General features: G+C 44.9%; 1 protein-coding gene across 1 annotated transcript in view; it reads left to right on the top strand.

Moving 5' to 3' along the window:
* The window catches only part of CACNA1G (calcium voltage-gated channel subunit alpha1 G), a 147,779-nt gene that overhangs the window by 108,472 nt on the left and 23,054 nt on the right, over positions 1-16,253 (top strand). The window contains exons 24-29 of the mRNA XM_074159993.1: positions 2,148-2,274; positions 5,595-5,720; positions 6,334-6,423; positions 7,033-7,246; positions 9,672-9,722; positions 15,578-15,729. Of these exons, the coding sequence (XP_074016094.1) occupies positions 2,148-2,274; positions 5,595-5,720; positions 6,334-6,423; positions 7,033-7,246; positions 9,672-9,722; positions 15,578-15,729 (760 nt within the window). The remainder of the gene's footprint in view (positions 1-2,147; positions 2,275-5,594; positions 5,721-6,333; positions 6,424-7,032; positions 7,247-9,671; positions 9,723-15,577; positions 15,730-16,253) is intronic.

Below are 16,253 nucleotides of genomic sequence, written 5' to 3'. Positions count from 1 at the left end.
ATCCTGTGTGACAGTGGGCAGAATACCTAAGTTGATCCTTAAAGCACCGAAGTACCTAATTTCCATCAAAATCATTGGAAATGAGGTGCCTGCATAGCTCTAAGAACATAGCCTGTGGTCCTCTCATGCCCCAGTTTCCTATCTATACTTTGTCATTTGTAGTATTTCACCCAAGACTGTGAAAGGGCAATAGGTGAGGGGTGGTAAGGTCTTTAGGCCATCTGAGGATCCAGAAGAGCAATTCAGCCTTAGACTGTCCAGCCTAATGCTTGCTTTGTGCACTCGGATGGAGTGGGAAGAGCCCTTGCCCTGTGGCCGCTGCTCGTTAGGCTGGATTAACTAGCTCATTGAGCTGGGCACACTCGCCTCCTGTCCAGCCTCCTCTGGCTGGCCTCAGCTCGGCTCTCAGCATTGGTGCGAGTACAGTGTGACAGCAGCAGAGTCACTGTCCCACTGAAGACCTCAGCCTGGGCTAATTCACGTGGACAGTTTTGGCAGCCCACATAGACCAGTCTCCATGCTGCCCCAGCTACATGAGGTCCACACTGTCCCCTGGGGCATCTCAGCCTTGAGCAGCCTTCTGCTCCCTGAGCTATCTCGCCCCCCAGCTCATTCCCTAAAATAACCCAGATTTGAGCATTGGGAAAGCCGAGGTATCTGAAATCGGGAGCCACAGCAGCTACCTGGAAGAGACACCCAGTGTGAGGAATAGCAGCATCTGCCTTTTGTGTTTCACTGGTAAAGGAGCGAATAAATATATGACCATCTGTTTCTTTTTCAAAATTATAATTGATGAGTTACCCTTGACATTTCAAGTAAATATTTAACCAGAAAAAAAGGAAATAATTTTTAGCTTTTCAGGATACTGTTTAAAGCCAGCAGTTTTGGAAAGACCTGGTACCATTGCTCTGCACTTTGCTAAACCTGGTGGCTCTGAGGCAGGAGAGGGTGCCAGCTAAGGCCATGCATGTTGGGCATGTGGATGTGTCCATGGGGACCTCTGCTGGGAGCACAATGTCCGGGAGGGGGCGAGAGGAGAACTTGGATCCTCTCCAGGCAACAAAACTCCTACTGTGCTTCAGGTGGTGCAACCAGACTTGGAGCAAAACAGGAGAAGTGGTGAGAGGACTCCCATGGCAAAAGAGAGAACCAGGCAGAAACAAGAACGTGGGGAAGTCTGTGGCACTTCTGAGTGCCAAGTGTTCAAAGGAGTCACCCACCGGTACCCAGAAGCACACAGGTGCTTCCCTCCCTCCGACTTACACAGCAGACAGCTCTTTCTGCCTTGGGAAAGCACAGTTTCTATGGCATCCGTACAAATTGATTACCAGCACTAGTGAAATGCTTAATTCCAGTTGGCATCAAGAGGAGGGAGGCATGCAACCTCTTCAGATGCCTTTCTAAGTCCTCCGGCTCTCCACCTTCAGATCTGTGAGCCTGAATACAGGCTGATACCTTGCTCATCTTGCCCAGCATGGTGAAATGGCTTCTCTAAATCACACAAGCCTTGTCCTTTCATTGTAGTGTTGTCCTTGAGAGTGTAGTACAGTTTCTTCTTTCTTTTTTTTTAAATCTGCTTCGGGCATGATGTCCATGTTATTCTTCCCCAACCTTCCCATGTGATCTAATCCTCTACTCCTAAGAGGCTGGATCCCAGGGAAGGTGTGATCAAGACTGGAAACCTAGAGAGCTCTTGGGACTGAATAACAGGAAAAGCAAAATTCAAAGGCTTGAATATATTATAGTGAGTGGTAACTACAAGATGCTGATCAGAAAATGGATCAAAAATAGGTAGTGGGTTAGATTAAAATCATCCTTCCAAGTTCAAAAAAGATGGGACTAGCCTATATATCTTCCTTTCCTTGGTCCTTCTCCAGTGACTTTTCTGGCCTGGTTCCTCATATGTGGTCTCCTCCTCCTCTTCCTTTATGCAAAGCTGTATGTGTAGGCAGAGACCCCTTTCCTTCGAACACCTCCATAATCTCACAGGTCAATCTTCCAGAACTGCCTCTTCCATCATGATTTTTGAGTTATTTGTCATTCTAAAGAATTCCCTAATGCTGTTTTCTCTACATCTCCTATCTTGATAGAAGGCAGAACTGGGCAAGAATAGGACTAACAGCTTTTGTGCTTACTTGCCCCTACAGAGTCATTAGTCGAGCCCAAGGACTGAAGCTGGTGGTGGAGACTCTCATGTCATCCCTGAAGCCCATTGGGAACATCGTGGTCATCTGCTGTGCCTTTTTCATAATCTTTGGGATCCTGGGAGTTCAGGTGAGTCCTCTGTAAGCCTCAGGGTCTGAAATCATTAACGAGCCCCAGGTGGCCCCACCTCTGGGTATCTGTACCAATGGGTACACTGTATGCATTTCTGAAACTGAGCCAATGGGCTGTTTGGCCTTATTGGGGAGCGCTTCTTGCTCCTAGCAAGGAGAAAGATTTCACCATTACTGGTCAGCCATTAAAACCTCATTAGCAATTACAACCTAACAACAGTGGCCCAGCTACACCCAACTGTAGCCATAGCTGAAGGAACAATGGTTAGAGCCAGTCAGGGGGGTTGTTTTTGCCTCTCTCTGGTTCCACTGAGGTCCTCTACCCGGCTCTAAAAACGTGTGTTGTTTTGAATCACTGACTTTGCCATAGTTAACAGCCTGGAATGACTCAGATGCAAGGGCTTATGTGGCTCTCGGTCCCCACCCCAGCAGCCCAGCATGGCCTTTTTAGTGCTCTCAAGACACATTTATTCCTGACTTTCAAGTCTTGGCTATGTGTCACTTGACATGTTGAACTTTCTTGAAGCTTCCCTGTTTCATGCAGAGATACAAAAGCCAAGATAGTGACCCCCTCAAAGGCACAGAACGGGCTTTCTTCATCCTTTCCCCACGATAAGGACTCCTGCTCCGCCTACAGCAGGACATGAATCAAGATATTCCTCCACTTTCTTCCCCTGGCCACACCACAGAAGGGTCAGGCCTGAGGCGTGACATGTCCCGCCAGAAAATCTCTGCTCAGGAAAACAGTGAAACCCCATTCCTGTTCCATCTGAGAGATAACATGTAGACATCTCCCCTCCACCTTTCTTCTAGGTATAAACCAACAGGGAAATAGAAACTCTCAAAGCTGAAACTGTTGGTTTGTAAACTCCAGAGAGACCTTGACCTGGAGATTCATTCAGATTCTGACAGTTTGTATAACTGAAAGCTTGCAAAAATAGAGATTTCTGAGTCTGCTTCCTGCCAGCTCTGCTGGCAATATCCTCCATCCCAGGAGTGCAGGAACCCGGGGGAAAAGTGGCAGAGTTTCCAATGCAATTGGTTTCTTATTACCTGAGAAGAAGAGATGGTTTCATATAAATATTCTGACATAACACTTATTTCTTTCTGAAGTTTATCTGATCTGTCACAGCCAGCTTTGGAAAACAGCTCTGTTCAGCTTTGTTTTGGAAAGGTGTCTTATATAATATTTTATACTAATATACTGTATAAATAATAAATACAGCATTGAAAATAAACAGAGAGGAAAATCGTACCATCCATAACCACCTCAGCGGCTACATTGGCTTAGCATTACAGTACAACAACATCCATCCATTATACTAAACAGATTCATAAAACTAAGCATATCCCGTAAAACAGTATAAAACTCAGACATGGGAAAATTTATGCCAAACAACAAAACTTGCAGTATGCTCTTTGAATTTCCTCCCTGCTAATTGCGATTGCTTTCCCTAGTGACTTCCAGTCTTACGTTAAATTGTTATGACTATCAATGCGCTTAAGTGGTAGATACAAGCAGGATTGATCCTGTATTCAGGTTGCAAAATTCACAGTTAATATTTATGTCTAATTAGGTGTAAGATGAGGGCCATAGCAGTTTCCTATAAAAAGATGATCTCAAAGTTGCAGTTGGTTTTCCCATGTAAGTATAATCTGGGGATCAGACTAGGGTTTTTAAATGCTATTAAAATCCAGACATCCAGGTTTCTAACAGTGTTTCCTTTTAGCAAGACTGGTTTTATTGTAGAGCTTGTCCAAACCTGAATAGTCATTAATAAGACACAAGAAATAGATTGCTAAAACAAGTGCAGTAGGAATCACTGGGTCTTTCACTTTGGGAAGTGCTAAAATCTGGAGCATTGACAGGGATCGGCATTTTTGCAAATTGGGCTTTGTATTTCCAAACCCCTTTAGTAGCTGTGTTACTGCTCCCACCTGAGTGGCATTACAGTCCAGCTCCTGCAGAAGTTATATTTATAGACAATACATTAAAAACAGTTGTTTACCTTCCTGCTTAATTAAAACTTTTCTCTGTGAAGGCTATATCTCCCCAGTCTGCCTTACCCACGGATACTGTTTCTCCATGGAAAGATCAGGGAATACTTCTCTTCTTGCATCCAGAAGTTTTATGACTGCGTTGAGTGGTGGTTAATTTTGCATGCCTAGAAAACATCCTTCTGCTGTTGATTTCTGAAGGAAACCCATGGAGTAATGCGTGTGTTTATCTTGTTCGCTATTATTTCTACTGATATTCGTCTAGAACAACAGACCAAAACCCATCAGCATCTTTTCTCTGTATACTCAGGTGGTGTTTTAAGGAGCCTGGAGAACAGGTTGCCATTTCCCCCCAAAACAGTAATGTCAATAGCTTCTGTCAGCAAATAAAACCAGATTTGTTGAATGTCTCCCGGGCTCTGATACCATCCATCCTGCTAGCATCAATCACCCTGTCTGAAGCAGTAATCATCCCCTGCCACTTTCTGTTCTGTGCACAGGAAGCACCGGGTCTAGAATTAAGCGTGTGGAGGCTCATGTTCCTCATGCGGGTGTAAATCAGGAGCTGACTCCCCAGTAGTCACATCTCTCCTGGATTACACTAAAGGGAATAAGCTTGGGATCAGGTACCCAGTGCCAGTTGGGCTTGACTTCTTAAGCTCTGCAGAAGGAATAATTTCAGAGACCCCTGCATGGGCTGCGGAGCCTAATGATGGCTGAAGAATAGCATCCAGGGGGAGAGACCGGAGCTGGACTGACAGCAGTCTTGTTCCAGCGAGACCCCAACGTCACTTGCAGCAGCTCGGCTCCTCTCTGATGTGTCCCCTCGTGACCTGTAAGAGCAGAGCTTAATCCATCACTGCGCCTCCTCAGTGCCACCTTTTCTCTGCTGACAGAGGGCCCCAGTTACATTTAACTTGTCGGTGACTCTTGAAACCAGCATCGTTAACTGGGCTGGAGTCGCCGGAGTCATTTCCACGTGTGGTAAGGAGCCATTAGCTGGTCTGGGCTATTAGCCAGGGCCGCACTTGAGCTGGTGACCCAGAAGCAAAGGCCTTTAGGCCAGTCTCAGATCACTGAACCAGACAACCTAATGCACGAGGTGGGTGTCCTAAATGATGTGAAATCAGGCATTTGCTCATTAGGTGCATATTATACAGGCTGCTCGCACTTAATAACCAGCACGAATGAGGCCATTTCCCTTAACTTCTCTGGTTGGCGTGGGCTGTGCAGAACGCCCCGGGAGAAGTGCCCATCATCTGCAGAGAAATCCTGCGGACCAAACCCTTACCTTTCCTCTCTTCTTTGTGTGTTTTGCAGCTTTTCAAAGGCAAGTTTTTTGTCTGCCAGGGGGAGGACACCAGAAACATCACAAATAAATCGGATTGTACAGAAGCAAGCTACAAATGGGTCCGGCACAAGTATAATTTTGATAATCTCGGCCAGGTATTAATAGAATGGTAATCTGCTTCTTTGCTCCTTTACTTCCTTGACTTAAAACCTGTGCATTATTATCCCATGGGATTTTCTTACAGGGCATTACCAGTCGCAGTAAATATTCAGTTCACATACACAGCATTCTGTCTCTGTAAATCCCAAAGGTAGTGTTTCCAAGCAGGCATACACTTCTTTTCGGTACAGAACAAGCACACGTGGCTTTGTGGAGTACTTAATTGCTTCACTGCTACATAACAAACCAAATATATCTTGCAGAAGGGCTTGTCTAATAGAGCCGGACACTTTCAACCATCTCTGCAGCACAGCCTTATTTTAGCAGCATGGTAAGGACTAATTAGTCGGGAGCGGTAGAGACCTGGAGGGTGGAAATGAAGCTGCTTTTGTCTTCAGCTTTGTGGTTTCCGAATTAGCGCTCATTGCTGAACCAGGCACTGACATTGATAGGTTTTTGCAGCCAGGAGAAACCCTGGGCATCAAAGTGTCCCATTATCAGACAGGTAATGATAATCCCCAGACAGGAAAGGGCAAAGAGGAGTAAAATGTTACAGGGAAAAAAGCTTTAGTTGCAACTCTGTCTAACTTTTTTCCCATGTACTTCTAGGCCCTGATGTCTCTCTTTGTTCTGGCCTCCAAGGACGGGTGGGTGGATATCATGTACGATGGCTTAGATGCTGTGGGAGTCGACCAGCAGGTACGTGCTCTAGCAGAGCTGTAAGAAATGAGTTGTCAAAGGTGACACATTTGGGCTCGTTTTGCAAAGAACTGTTGGCTTCCACTGTCAAATGGGGTTATGGGGTTGGAATCAAGGCAGCCGTTTAACCCAAGTCCTGGGGTGTGACAAGGAGTCAAGTGAAAAGTCTGGATCTGGACCGAGCCTTTTCCCTACAGATTTTGCAACACGACTGGTGTAACGAGCATTAGGAGAATCGCACCTATGGAAGAATGGTTTGACTTCTTAAGCAATTTGGACATTTCGGGAGAAAAGAAGTGCTTTGTGTAGGTACAGGTTTTCAGGGAGGAACTTACAATAGCTGCAGAGGATGTGCTATCCTGCTGCTGGCAGAACAGAGGTGGTTCTTCTGTCCTCAGTGTGCTTTGTGTTTTGGGAGCATTCAGTTTAAGTGTCTCAGCAGGCACTAATTTTCAGGAAGAGCAGAGCACACAGAGCTGCCTCAAAGGGGCACCCATGGGTTTGTGGATGTGGCAGATGCATCAGTTTGCTCCCATTTTGTTGGGGGTTTTTTGTTTGGGTTTTTTTTTTTTGAGGTTCAGTTGACATTTGCCTTCCGCCGCTTTGCAGCCAGTCATGAACTACAACCCATGGATGCTCCTCTACTTCATCTCCTTCCTGCTGATTGTGGCCTTCTTTGTCCTCAACATGTTCGTGGGGGTGGTGGTGGAGAATTTCCACAAGTGTCGGCAGCACCAGGAGGAGGAAGAAGCCAAGAGGCGGGAGGAGAAGAGGCTTCGCCGGCTGGAGAAAAAGAGAAGGAGTAAGGAGAAACAGATGGCTGGTCGGTAGTCTTTCCACATCTTTCTGAGTCCTGCTTGACCTTCCACACGATCCCCTTCTCCCTCCCCTCCCTGCCTCGCGTCTGGTGATCATTCTTCTCCCAAAAGCATGTCCAGCTATAAAATTTGCATGAAGGAAATAGTGTTGTTTTAGGCTGAGCAAGGAGCCATGGAAGCCTTTTTAATGGCTGCATGATTTGCAATGACCTTTCCATTGGAGGTTATTTAAATTAAAATACAATGATAATCAGACCTGGAGCTTCTTGGATAGCAGAGCTCAGTGTTACACAAATAGTGACAACTGCAAAGATCAGCAGTGCCGAATGGCACCATAAATCTTCTGAGTCATGAGCACTGTTGCTGATAACTGGATTCACTATTTGGTTTATTACAGCCTTGTAATGCCACAGTGATGTTACCTGTCCCATTTATCAAGCAGGTTTATTTATTGGCACAGTAGCACCACTGCTATTCAAGAGTGTAATAAAATAATGGAGCCATCTCATTCTAGTGATGCTTAAAAACTCCTTAGAGAAACATATCAATGCATTTGCTTGAGAAATACAGATTAGAAAAAAAAAAAAAGCAGTTGAGGAGAGTAACTAACTAGACAAAATAGCACTGATACAAATTGAACCAAACTCCAAACTGGATGTGCAAGGTTGCAGCCCTGCCTCAAGAAGGCTTTACAGGTGAAAGGAGGCTAGACCTCCACTCTGTCAAAAGTCTCCAACCTGACATTTGTCCTTTAGTCCTTTTTTTCTGTTAATTTGGTTGAATAAGTAAGAAATAAGTCAGCCAGAGGCCACAGGTCGGAGGTACTCTTCTTGCATGCTCTCTCTTCTGACTGAACTTTCTCCGTTGCCCTTTGTGTCCATGGCCTCGCTCTTCCTCTCCCTGGTCAGTCCGCCTGCTATTCTCTCCGCGTCCCCTTTCACATCTCTTCTCTATCTTTGACAGACTTCAGTACTGTTTAAGAGGCTGTCTGATCAGGTGCTTGTTCCAAAAGCTGGTAATATTAAGTCTGTTTTATTTTTTTTAATAGCCTAAGAGGTGTTTAATAGCTGTGACAGGCTTAATCGTGCAACCACATGCCACAACGGTGTCTCAGCCTCTCTCAGTTCAGCACTTTCCTTTGGTCACGACTTTAAGTCCCATGAGCTTCACGGGTTTTGTAACCAATAGGATGTATCACACCAGCCTCTGGACATCAAACTTTGGTTTATGCCGAGAGCCTGGCTTCCTCGATGGTCAGTGGAAAGATGGAGGCTTCCCTCAAGAGCAGTGGAGGACACGTTAAACTGTTCTCAGTTAAGTGGGATACAGATGGATTTTTTGTTTTGTTTTGTTTTTCACGTCAAGGAAATGCCTGGAAAGCTCTTTCAACCAGTCCAAGTTCCCAAACACAGTTTCAGGCTGATGAATTAGAAAATGTTTTTAAAGGCTGGATAGAAAGATCCCTATTTAAAGTTGCTGTTTTGGAAAGCAGAGATTTCTGTAGAAGAGAAATAGTTGTTTAGTTATTATTAATAACCTTATTTATAATGCTAGAGGAACTAGATGAAGAAAAGATGTAAGTCTGGGCAATTTCCCAGCGGGAAGGAATCACAAACCATCCTTGGAGATGTAGTTATTCACTCAGTCCTATGAAATGCCTAATTAAAGAGGCAATAAACAGCTATTTTACTGAGCATCAAATATTGCTGAGTATTCAGTCGCCATAAAAACCTTTCGAGAGCAAAGTATGGAGCCCTCCAAATCGCTTCAGAGCAGTTTTGCCAATTCGCGTTCAGTGAAACGTTGGTTTTAATTGACCATGCCCAGCTTTGCCCTCAGAGGCAACAGATGTTGTTGCTTAGCTTTATTCTGCATGGTGGGAACTTGCAGATGATACCAAGACTAGAGCTTTGGTTATGCCAACGTCTGCATGGGGGTCCTTTCAGCTGGGCCCAGATGCCCAAACTAACCTATGAATGTCAGACGTAGACATCCAACTGGTTGCACAGTCGTTTTTGATCGTAGACTCTTCAAATGCATTCACCCAGTTGGACATCTGAAAACCAGAAAAGCATATGAGATCCCAGCTCAGTGAGATGTAGGCAGATATAAGGTGCTCTGGCACAGCAGGATATGTACAAAGTCTGTCCTTCAGAAGTGTCTTCTCTTTCATCATCTTCAAGCCAGGGGGTTCTCGGGGATCTCTTGGGCTTCCACTCATGTACATGGGAGAAGCACAAGAGCCCTTCCTTTTTCACGATGAACTTGTGTACCTGAGCCCGCCCTCCATGAGGCACAAGGAGAGGATCCCACAAGGAAACATTCCCAATAGAGGCAACGGAGAACCTGAGAGCCGCAGGGACCTCTGAAGGGGAAGGGAAGTCTTTCCGTGTGTCCTGCCGGGTGATTAATGCCGTTTCGTTCTTTTAGATCTAATGCTGGATGATGTATTAATGGAGAGCTCAGCCAGTGCAGTGCAAGGTACTGGGAAGTTGGCACGTCTCGTCCCACTTGAATGGCAGTGCTGTGTCACTAACGGCTGGCCACCGCTGCTGTGAGGCATCCCACTAAAACCGTGTGTGTGGTGCAAAGCTCGTTTGCTTACTTCATGGCACACGCATATCATTCTGACCTGCAGGTCTGCAGACCTGGCTCAGGACTGACACTTGCAAACCCTTAATTTACCCCTTGGTCATGTTATGTTTTTCAGCATTATTTTTTTTCTGGTTTTCATTAAGACACTGTCAGACTTTTCATGGCTTTTTTTTTTCCTTTTTTTTTTTTTTTTGTGTTTTTGGTTTTTCTTAGAGAATAATGACTGGACTGTGAAATGGGTCCCTTATTGTTTACCCTCGCTTTCCAACCACCAACTTAGGAGTCTCTGAATAATTTGCAGGAGTGTCTCTGGAAGGCAGGCAGTCTTGCTTAGGGAGGGTATTTCATTATTTCTCCCGCCCTTGCTCATTGCTCCACAAACACTGTGCTTCAGGGAGGCACAGTATTTTTTCAGCAGGGCAAAATTCAACGTAGCGCAGAGCCTCGGTGCTTGAATGGAAAGATCAGCCCCCACGCCAGCCCTCAGCGTGGACATGGGGTTTATCCGTTGTGCGGCCAAACTGGTGCATTCCTCATATTGATTCAGAGTTGCTCGTTCCATGAGGCATCTTGTAAATGAAAAGAAATAAAGATGCCACCTCAAAGCCTTTGCAGGTCCTGGAGGGGATGGACCAGCTGGGGGTTTGACCTGGCTACCCCAACCAGGGCTCGCTCACGTCTCCCTTTCCCGTCCCCCCCTCACCAGGACGGTGCTCAGGGCTGCAAATCTGTCCCTTGCTCTTTTTATTTTTAGAAGAAGCTTTGATCTGGCAAGCATTTTGTTTAATTCATAACTTAAGAATATTAGCCTGAATAATTAAAGAGGCCCCAACATAGAAACAAATATAGCTGTAATTTTCGACAAAAATAATATGCTAGGAAAATTGTGCCATTAAAACTCTCACCTGTGAGCAAGCTCCCACTGCTTGAGACGGGAGCAAGGCTCCATCCATCTCTCACATATTGCAGGGAGTTTTGATTAAATAAAAATTGCAAGGTGAGGGCTATCAGCTTTCACTGCAGAGGATAACTCCGGGAGACCAAAGTTCCTACCTTATATTTCTAAGGCCTTGTTGGAAGTTATCACAACATGCTTTAATAAATCCTGAATCTCCTTCCCATTGCCATTCCTGGTATTTTTACTTCTTTGCCTTCATTCTTGCTTTTCTTGGTAGGCCTCCTGTCCTCCTCTGCAAAACGGGGACAGCATGACGGTTTGGGGGTCTGTTTATTTTTTCTTCTTTTTATTTGGTTGTGATCCCTCTCCTGATCCTACAGAGCTTTATCAAGGCTGTCTTATTTTATTTTATTTTTAAGGCATTGAACTCATTCCAAACCCCTCTGTTAACCCGTGCAGGCTCAGAAAGACTCTTAGAGTTTGCCTTTAAAAGTGTGCAATTGTCAGGTCTGTGCTTTGTGTTTCCTTTTGTTGTCTTTTCTTTGGATCCAGTGGTAGTGAATGTGCCACGCTGCTCTTCAGGCACCAGCGTGAGGGAATAGAAAGATTTTATTTCTGAACCTGACTGTGGGGGATATGAGGGAATCAGTCCCGGGTGCAGTAGACAAACCTCCTGTGGTTCAGTGAGAAATCGGGAGTTGTGACCCCAAAACTTCCACACATCTCTGCACTTACAGAGGGATTCTTTTCTCTTTCTCTGAAGATAAGATGGAGTATTGTGTGTGTGTGCTGCTGCCTGGTGCTTAGTGAGATATTATAATTTTATTTTTTCCTTTTTTTTTTTTCAAGTCTACATTCTATCACAACTGGAATCTTCTCAGTGGAAATAATTCATCATTTTCCATTTTGCTTTTTTTAAATTTTTTTTAATAAATCCATTCAGTACAATAAAAGCCAAGTAAAACACTGTGTTTAAATAAAAAAAGTTCCTTCAGTGCAAACTACTTTTTAACCTAATAATATTCTTGATACAGTTTGTAAATCCAGCTGCGTCACAGGCTCATTGCTCACTGGTTTGCCGCTGTCCTCCAGATATACTCAGACCTGAAAAGTAGTTAATTCCCTTATTATAGGGGAAGGAAGAAGCTGGAGGAGACAGTAATGGAATTGTCCCACTCTCGTGAATTCCAATTTCCCATGCCCACGCACCTCCGGCTCGAAAGCCACCTCGGGGAAAGTGGCAATTTCTCTCTTGACAGGGCTATATTCGGAGGCAGCCTCTATTCGGAGATATTTTGGAGTCACGTGCCCAGCCCCATTCCCCCCAAGAAAATGCAGTTAATGGGAAGAGAGTGGCCCTGGCCCCATTTCCCCCATCTCCGACAGAGACCAGCCGAGAGCTGGGACCGGCTGGGAGCCAGCAGTGGCTCTGCCCGGCAAAACCAGGGCTGCCTCCAGCGCTGCTTTCCTGGTTGCCAGTGCCATTTCACAGGTCATGTCCTGGAGCTGTCAGGCAAACAGCAGTATGGGGTTTGATGCCCCAGACCTGGGCTGTGATCGCCGAAGCGAAAGGGCACCTGGCCTGGGAGATGTTAGAGCAGGATTGGGAATGGGAAATGTTTATCCTGCAACAGCACTGGTCACTGCCTTCCCAAATGGGCAGGAGAGGACGGAGATGAGTTTGGGTACCCCAGAACACAGGCTGGGGCTGCTGTGCTCAGCCTCCCAGCCCTGGTCAAGGGGAGCAATTATAATCCCGCAGAATGATGCCAAGAGGAGAACAAGAGTGTCTGCTTGGGAAACGAGTTGAGAGACCATAAAAATGGTACATTAAAACTGAGTGCTCCTCTTTCCGGCATGGTGCCCTTAGACCACCGTTGCCCAGGGTGAGCGGCAGCTGGGACTCTCCCAAGCCAGCTCTCAACCAGCTGCGAAATCTCTGTCCTACCTGGGGTAGGAGGAGATTGCTCAGGATTCACTGTCTGAGCTGATTTTCTCTGTTGTAATGATACCTAAATTTGAGCCACTTCTCCCTCTCCCCCGCTCCTAGCCTCCACCCACAGTGAAGCAGCTTGATTTACACCCTGTTTACCAGCCTGGTGCCTCGTGGTGGGCTTTTGCTGTATTTCCCCATCTTCTCGCATTCTCATTCTGCCAATTCTTCTTTTGTTCGTTTGCTCTCCTCCTCTTTTCTTTAACGCCATGTGTGCCGGGAAGCCAAGTTAACCTTTCCAGTAATAACCGAGACTAACCCAGAGCTCTTGTTGTTCTTGACACAGTGTATTGTAACAGTACAGTAATGTGGTGTTGTGTTAGTTGTGAAGTTCACCACCTGGAGTTTAACAGATGTCTGTATTTCCCAAGATGTTGGTATTGTTTAGATCTTTAATGCAATAATTAGAAATGATACTGTGTGATAGGGGGCAGGGGCTTTGCACCTGGATAATTGTACACGAGAAACGCTCAACTTCTCTGCAGAACTGCACAGGTCGGGTCGAACAAATGGTATTTATACAATTGCAAGAAGATGATGGTTGATCGGTTCAGAAAGTTCCCTGCCCTCCTAGACACAGTAGCTGTTTATCTCTAGTCCTCGGACAGCATGCCAGCTTGTGTGTGGGTCATCGGGCGGTAACACCTCGATTGCACTAATATGCATGGCCGGCATGCGGAGATGGGCCAAGCGAGTGGTGGCATGATTCATAAACAGGGTTGACAAATCGCCTCTTTGACAACGTTAACGGGGAAGGACGAAACGTTTACTAATGGTAATTTTCTAAGACTGCGAGCACATCTTTGAGAGCAGCATCCAGAGGCGTTTGGCTGTGGGAACCTGGGGGCATGTGCTGGGAAAGGTGGAAAAGGGGGCTTGGGGTTTGGAAGAGGGGAGATGTGAAGGGGGAGAAGCCTTTGTGGATGTACGAACAATTAGCAACCCTGCTTATAAGGCCATGCACTGGCTAATCCAGGTGCAGGAGCCCTGCACAGGAGACATTTTACAACCTCTCTCTAAATCCTCTCTCTGTTCTAACAGCATCGGTGCTATTCTGTAGGATTTGGAATTACCTGTCAATCACAGCTAAGAAAAATTTGAATTCCAGTGTAATTATTCATAAGTAAATCCACTGCAAGAAAAGGCAGAAACATTGACATTTTTCTTTCTGAATGTGAATTATACATAAATGTAGAAGAAGTAAGTGATCCAATTACGATGGTGTTTCTTTCTGAGATGATAAGTTGGTTCATAAAAATAGGTCCTATTCCTAACCTAATTGTATTCAAACATTTTAGTTAATTTGCTACTCATAATTTAGCATAATGTGATCGAGATATCTTGACTTTATGGAGATTTATGCAGATTCTGAGATATCTGACAAAGTCTTATGAGTGAGTCAGCAGCTACCAGTCTGCTTTTTTGTAAGCACTCAATAGATTCGGCATGAAAATTCATTTTATAGACCTTTTCATCGATATCGTGCTTTAGCACTCAGGTACAGATCACCTAAAGCACGCTGCAGATCAGAAAGTGAATATTAATGCTGCCTTTCATTTGATGACACTGAAGTAGAATTTTGGGCGTTCCAAACCCCTACAGAATAAAACTGCTGAGTGATTTGTCTCTCTGGTCCCTGGGCTGTAAGGGAAAGGTCTGTCTCTATGGAAAAAACAAAACTCCGATTTTTCAGGATCCTGTTGCAAAGCAGGGAGTGCAGGAAACCATTAAATCTATGGGTTTGATTGCAATGTCATTGGCTATTGACAAAGTGAATTCTATTTCCAGGCAAAATTTAATCTTCTAAAATTAGTTTTCCCTGAGGGCAACCCAAACCTGGGCTTCATGGCTTTATTCTGCCCAACTTTTTGCTTGGAGTAATGTATCAAACTGTACATTTGCTCAGCGGCACTAAATATCAAGCCATGTAATTCTTACAGCTCAATAATTTTCATAACCAGTTGATCATCTAATTATGAGAGTAATATTATACTCTGACATATTCAAGACAGTCCTTTCCACTTCAATCTGCATTATAATGCCTCCTTGAAAATTGTACTGAATTATATACTCAGCCTTGGCATTTCCTCATTAGAGATTAGGTGAGTAAATGAGTTTATCTCTAGGAACATTCGGGGTCTAAAGAGCATGTGTCACCCCTGAGGCGGCCGAACATGGGAATGAGTCGAACAGTGAAATCTGTACTTTGATAATCTTGTCCAAGTGGAGGATCATTATTTTCTAATCGCTAAGGCTGAATGATCAGTGTTGCTTGGTATTTTTATGGACCATTTTTCAGGGCTCTGACAGCCAAAGTGTTGAATTTTATTCTTTCTACAGTTTATTGCAAAGAACATAATACGTCTGAATTACTTCTCTTTCAAAGACCACCGCTAACTCAATGGCCTGTATTTTTAAGCTATTGTTAGTAAAATCTGTCCCCAGCATCTGACCGTTAATTGGGTTTTCAGATACTTTGGGGACTTTTAAGATCAGCAGAAACAAAAATTGTTGTTTTAATTTAAATTTAATTTAAATTTCCCTACAGGGAAAATATTGTTTAGCAGCACAATAGTCCCAGCTCACCTCATCCCCGATGCCATAAGGCTGAGTATAGCGCATGTCCCACTGAAGATGTTTAACGGATGTAAGATGCCGGGAGCCCTGCTGCGTATTAAAAATGGTAACATGCCAGCAAGAAAAAAAGGAAATAAAAAAGACAGCATGTTGCTGTACGCGGTCTAGAATTTATCATCTTTAGAGTTGGAAAGTGAGGGTGCATTGACTTAAGAAAGACGCAGAGAAATGCCTTGACATGCCTCTCCGCTCTCCTCCTCCTCCTCACTGCAGAAGCTCAGTGTAAGCCCTACTATTCGGATTATTCCCGCTTCCGCCTCCTGATCCACCAGATGTGCACCAGCCACTACCTGGATTTGTTCATCACCGGAGTGATCGGCCTCAACGTCATCACCATGGCCATGGAGCACTACCAGCAGCCCAAGGTACTGGGACAGAGGGGGGGAAGAGTGGGGGGGGATGTGCTCAGCCGTGGTAGGCAGAGTTAAGGCCAGTATTGTTATTGGACCTCATGGCCACCATTCGCCATGCCCCACCTGGCCCTTTGCCCTGTGGAGCATCCCCATCCTTCATCTGGCTTCCAGCTCAAACCATGGCTTTCGGTACCTGGATCCTGTTGCACCTCTCCCTTCTAGTTAAGTGCAAACAAACTGCTCTGCAAATGAGGATGAGAGCATGTTTTTTTGGTTTGCTAGGTGAGATTGCCATTGAAATCTTCCATTTGACTTAGGATTTCCACCAAAAAAAAAAAAAAAAAGGAGAAAAAATAATAGAATTTGTGAAATGTTTCTTTTTGCAAAGTTTCTCCTAAAACCCCAATGTCCCATAGGGCCCAATTTTCACAGGCACCAGATTCTATGCTGGTCCTTAAAATACATTTTAATATATTAGTACGCTAAGTTCCTGGGTCTTTGTCATATTCTGAAAATAAAAACAGCCTGTCCTGGGA

This window comes from Numenius arquata, chromosome 17 (assembly GCF_964106895.1).
Source record: "Numenius arquata chromosome 17, bNumArq3.hap1.1, whole genome shotgun sequence".
Lineage (NCBI taxonomy): Eukaryota > Metazoa > Chordata > Aves > Charadriiformes > Scolopacidae > Numenius > Numenius arquata.
The sequence above is the reverse complement of the archived record's forward strand: the minus strand, read 5'-3'. Positions and strand labels throughout refer to the sequence as shown.